Here is a 4724-nt window from a genome sequence, read left to right on the forward strand (position 1 = left end):
TAATAGTACATCTTAATGCTCAATATATTCTCTCAGCATACTACTGTACATTTATATAACCGAGCACATGTCACATGTACAGAGGGGTGTCTGATATCACACTGATGTGATGAGAAAGGACTTGGCTTCACCATCAAATGCAAACCCTGCATCTCATTAATATGCCAAGAAGATATGGAGCTTGCGGTATACAGTACCTATAAGTTGCCAAACCTCACTAGACACACCGGATTGCTCTAGACCAGAGATTAGAGCTGTGATGATGCCCACTTTCAAAAATATTATAGAAAATTAAAAACACACTATCAATATAGAACTATTTTTGTTTTTTTTTGGGATGTGTGTCACATATTGTAGCTATTTTAACAGCATAATTTTTATGTCATACATCCGATAACAAAGATCAATCTGTCATAAATACTAGTACACTGATTGATAAATAACATACTAAAGTCCCGCTTTAGAATTCTTGCAAACAGAGTAATAATAATTCTTATATGAGTTATTGGAGTAGCAGTGGCAGTAGGGAGCTGTCTTTGACACTCTCTAGATTGTCTACTATCTGTATTACACCTTGCACCTGGTCTTCCTGCAGGACATGTCGGGCATTGGAGGAGAATTTCTTCAGCAGGGATTCCCGGCTCAGGGGTTTTCTCCAATGTCCATAAAAAGTGTCACATTTCCCGATCATCACATCCCCATTTCTCAGCAGCAGAGCCACCTCTGCGTACATCTTGTCAAAGTTGGCTTCATTATCTCTAGGATGCTCCACCACCACTTTGCTCAGGAGATTCTGGACTTCATTACGGAACATGGTGTCTTCATGGAAGGAACGGACATTAACTTCACCATCTAGGAGTGCGGTGCAGGCATTGAACTGGAAAGAGTGGCGAGCCTGGTGTTCTGAGTCTGGATAGGGCCTGTCAATGTATTTGGATACTGGGACTCTAAGAACAATAGACTGAATATCGGATGGGTTGAATGAGCCATATTGTTGGACAAATGTATTTCTAACTGAAGCAGCAGCATCAGCGACCCAGTGCATCCCTAGATGTGCAGGAAAAGACTTGAATGCAATGTCTTGCTTCTCCAGAAGAAATTCATAATGTTTTCCTGGGGGAGATAATGGCTTAGGCTGGTAATCGCCATAAAAAGCACTAAAGCCAGCACAGCCGGGCACATCATCAAGTATGAGTGTATTGGCCTCCATTCCCTTAGCAGCCAGGATAGCAGCTTCCAGACCAAACCTAGTGGCATTGCCAATGTGCAGGGGCTTAGCCAGGGTGGCAGCATTTGCCATAGGAGCACCAGCAAGGGAGGCTGCAATTGCCAGGGCATGAGTGCATTGCTCTTTATCTAATGAGAGGAGATTGGCTGATGCTGCAGCACTTCCCATGGTGCCAACCACAGACGGTGGATGAAATCTGTAGTGAGAAAATAATATTATATTATTTATTTATGTAACAATAACATGTACAAATTATCTTATATAATAATATTTACAGTATTCTTTAGTGAGATGTTGCTGCCTTATAGTGCCCAAGCTATAAAGAGACCAAGCTATAAAGAGACATTTCCTGGCTGGATGAAGCAGCCCCCTGAGGAAGGTGTGTAGCTATAATGCTCTGCTCCCCACATAGACAGAGGGAACTTTAAAACCACAGTGGTGTCTGGGAAATGTCTATATATCCAGTTTGTAATTAAAATCTGTTTGAGAGTATACAATAATTTATATGCATTTATACTTAATAATAATAACTCTTACATTTCCCTATTAGACATGTTGCTCTTTATCAAAATAAACAATAAAACATTTGAGGTGGGATGTATCAAGTTTTGGAGAGATATAGATTGAAGATGCTGCCCAAAGCAAGCAATCAGATTGTAACTGTCATTTCAAAGACCATGCTATATAAATAAGCTGATTGTTTGTTTTGGCAACTTGTATCCAAGATTTGATACATCTCCTCCTTCGTACCATAATGGGGAGATGATACCATCAACCATTGGGACTAAGTACTCACCTTTTAGGAATGCTCTTTGCTTTGCTGGAGAAACCCATAAGTCTTCCTTGTATTTCAATCCCTACATTGAAAGCCGTCAGCAGTTCCTCACCACTGATCTTTCTGCCATGTGACAGTATCTGTGACAGTGCCAGGATGGCAGGAAGCACGGCACCAGAAGGGTGTGTGGCAGGGGGCCACGTGTCATCAAAGTCCATGGAGTGAACCTATGGTGACAGGGAAATGATTAGATGGACTGAGCAGCTATATAATAAATATTATTTTATTTTTATTTATAGTAAAGTCTACTTACAGCAACTCCATTGGCATAGGCAGCCAGGGTCGGAGAGAGCTTTAATCCTTTCTGTCCATAGACTGAACAAAGGGCAGAATTCCCATATGTTGAAAAGTATAGGTCCTGAAAAAAGGAAATAATATGATGTCAATATTTAAAGCAATTCTAAATAATCATATTGTAATTAACTTGTGTAACTAAGGAGATTAGATCCAGGTCTCCCAGTGTCCAAGGAAAAGGGCTCAATGTTTTATGGGTATTTCACTTTATTTCACTAGTTTATTGTTGGTGAATACTGATCTGTGGATCTACGTGAAGAGGGTTTATGTAATAGGGTGCAACTTGCAGCCGCTACGGGAACTCCTGCGAGTCTTCCCATATTTTTAAAGCGGCAATCATTTTAAAGGCAAAACCAGCTTGGTCTCACCCTATTACATAAGCCCCAAGGTGTCTTTAAAAGTAACAATAATTCATAATGTATACAGTAATACAGCCATCTAAAGTGGTGATGGCAATAGGTGTATTCAAAGAAAAGTATTTATCCCACCACCCCAGATGATACAATATCACAGATCATGGCCATGTATTATTACCTGGCAGTATTTCACCACGATATTGAAGACATGAGTTGTGCTGCCGACCAGTCCGACCCCAATGCTGTCCAGGATCATGCGCTTACTTCTGTGACGCACAATATCAGAGAGGTGATCGGGGCGGATCTCATGGATGAATGATGCAAAACTGTTGGTGACAGATTCTTCTACCTGGTTTCTTACAGCCACTGAGAAGAGAAATATCACATTAATGTTCCTTCTGATTTTCCGTTCCAGTGTATTTCTTTTACACCTTTCCTTTCAAATTTGTGCCTTTTTTAATCTTGTGAAAATATTTTATTTTATTACCTATCTGACTCTTATATCCTTCAAAATAGTATCTACCCTGTTTTTAATTCTAGTGCTTTGTAGTAATTATACAGTTATATGATATAGCCCAAAGTCTATTTGGAACCATAACAGTGTCACCCATTTGTATTGATACATTGATTGCAGAAGGAAGATCACAAATTTAACTTCAAAGCCAGAACTGTTACAATTGAAACATTAAAAATATATATTTTTTGATAATTACCTTTTGCAGTTGACTTGTGGATGGGCCTTGATAGTTGCTGAAGTTTCTTTGTGTTCTATGAATGATAGAAATTTTATAATGAAATAAATTATTTATTGTAGTTACATTTGAATTCCTATGTGATGGTTACATTATTGTGTACCAAACCTTTCCATATTTTAAATACTATGTGGAGATAATACCATGCTTTAATGTATTATATGAAACCCATAGACAGCTCTACTTAAATCAATGCACAGTCTTATCCTGGACTCGGACACTGTACTGTAGCCGTGTCCTTTGAAGCTTTATTACATTGTACTGCTTGTTACATCCACCAGAGGCTACTACCCTTTACACAGTTTGTGTATGAACTGAAGCTTATACACTTTCATTTACATTGTTTTACTTAAGAGAATATTGATGCCATCAATTTAAATCGTACATTTCTAATGGTACAGTTAGTATTCTTTGAAAAATGCTATAGTTAACAGCATAAAATTAATACTATAATATTTGTATAAGCTATTTTAAGTTACCCTTTGTATTCCATAGTATTTTAAATATACATTTGAATCTTTGAACCTTTACATAATTACACATCTTTTGGCAGCATTATAAATCTTTATAAAACATATCAGGAAGGGTGTAATTCATTTTACTGTTTTTGTTTTTGACAATTTGCATTTTCTTTAAATTTATATTCCTTTTACAAGTCCTTGTGTTAAACATTTCCCAACACATCTTCATGGCTAAATTCAGTCATATCTCAGTGTCCTTATGCACTTATTTTTCAATTGCAATGTTTTAGGCTTAATTAATAATGTTAAACTGCTTTTGTAACATCACTGGTACATTGGTAATTGGTAGCAGAATATTAAATTACTATATGAAAATGGATCATGTTGGGAAGTTTAGTATACGTACATGTAAATATTTTATACATGCAAAGTGTATATTGTTGAATTATAAATAATATAGAATACAATAGTAAACAATAGAGTACCAATAAAAAAACATTAAATAAAAGTGAAATTACAATTTGCATATTTTTCGGTTAATACTGGGTAGCATTTTAATTTACAAAAAGTTTAAACATATTTACTTATACATCTCAGATTATGTAGCTGCAAATCTACTAAAGGTTTTACCATATGTGCATGTACATCTTTGAAAATAATTCTTTAACAGCAGCAGAAAACATTTTTGAATTAAGATATGTTTTAAAATGATATGAATTGTTTTCTCCGGTGATGGCAAATTCTGTGTTGGTTGAAGGGATGTGTATGTGAACTTGCAAATATATACATCCTTATATA

The 4724-nt window shown here is 36.5% G+C and overlaps 1 protein-coding gene across 1 annotated transcript in view; it reads right to left on the reverse strand.

Moving 5' to 3' along the window:
* Positions 1 to 502: 502 nt before the first annotated feature.
* The window catches only part of LOC148507829 (cis-aconitate decarboxylase-like), a 5026-nt gene continuing 804 nt past the window's right edge, over positions 503 to 4724 (reverse strand). The window contains exons 2-6 of the mRNA XM_088445492.1: positions 3427 to 3481; positions 2892 to 3079; positions 2317 to 2421; positions 2025 to 2230; positions 503 to 1424 (exon numbers count right to left, since the gene is read on the reverse strand). Of these exons, the coding sequence (XP_088301618.1) occupies positions 503 to 1424; positions 2025 to 2230; positions 2317 to 2421; positions 2892 to 3079; positions 3427 to 3481 (1476 nt within the window). The remainder of the gene's footprint in view (positions 1425 to 2024; positions 2231 to 2316; positions 2422 to 2891; positions 3080 to 3426; positions 3482 to 4724) is intronic.

The sequence above is a fragment of the Taudactylus pleione genome, unplaced genomic scaffold (assembly GCF_031769625.1).
Source record: "Taudactylus pleione unplaced genomic scaffold, aTauple2 ptg000381l, whole genome shotgun sequence".
In the NCBI taxonomy this organism is placed as follows: Eukaryota; Metazoa; Chordata; class Amphibia; order Anura; family Myobatrachidae; genus Taudactylus; species Taudactylus pleione.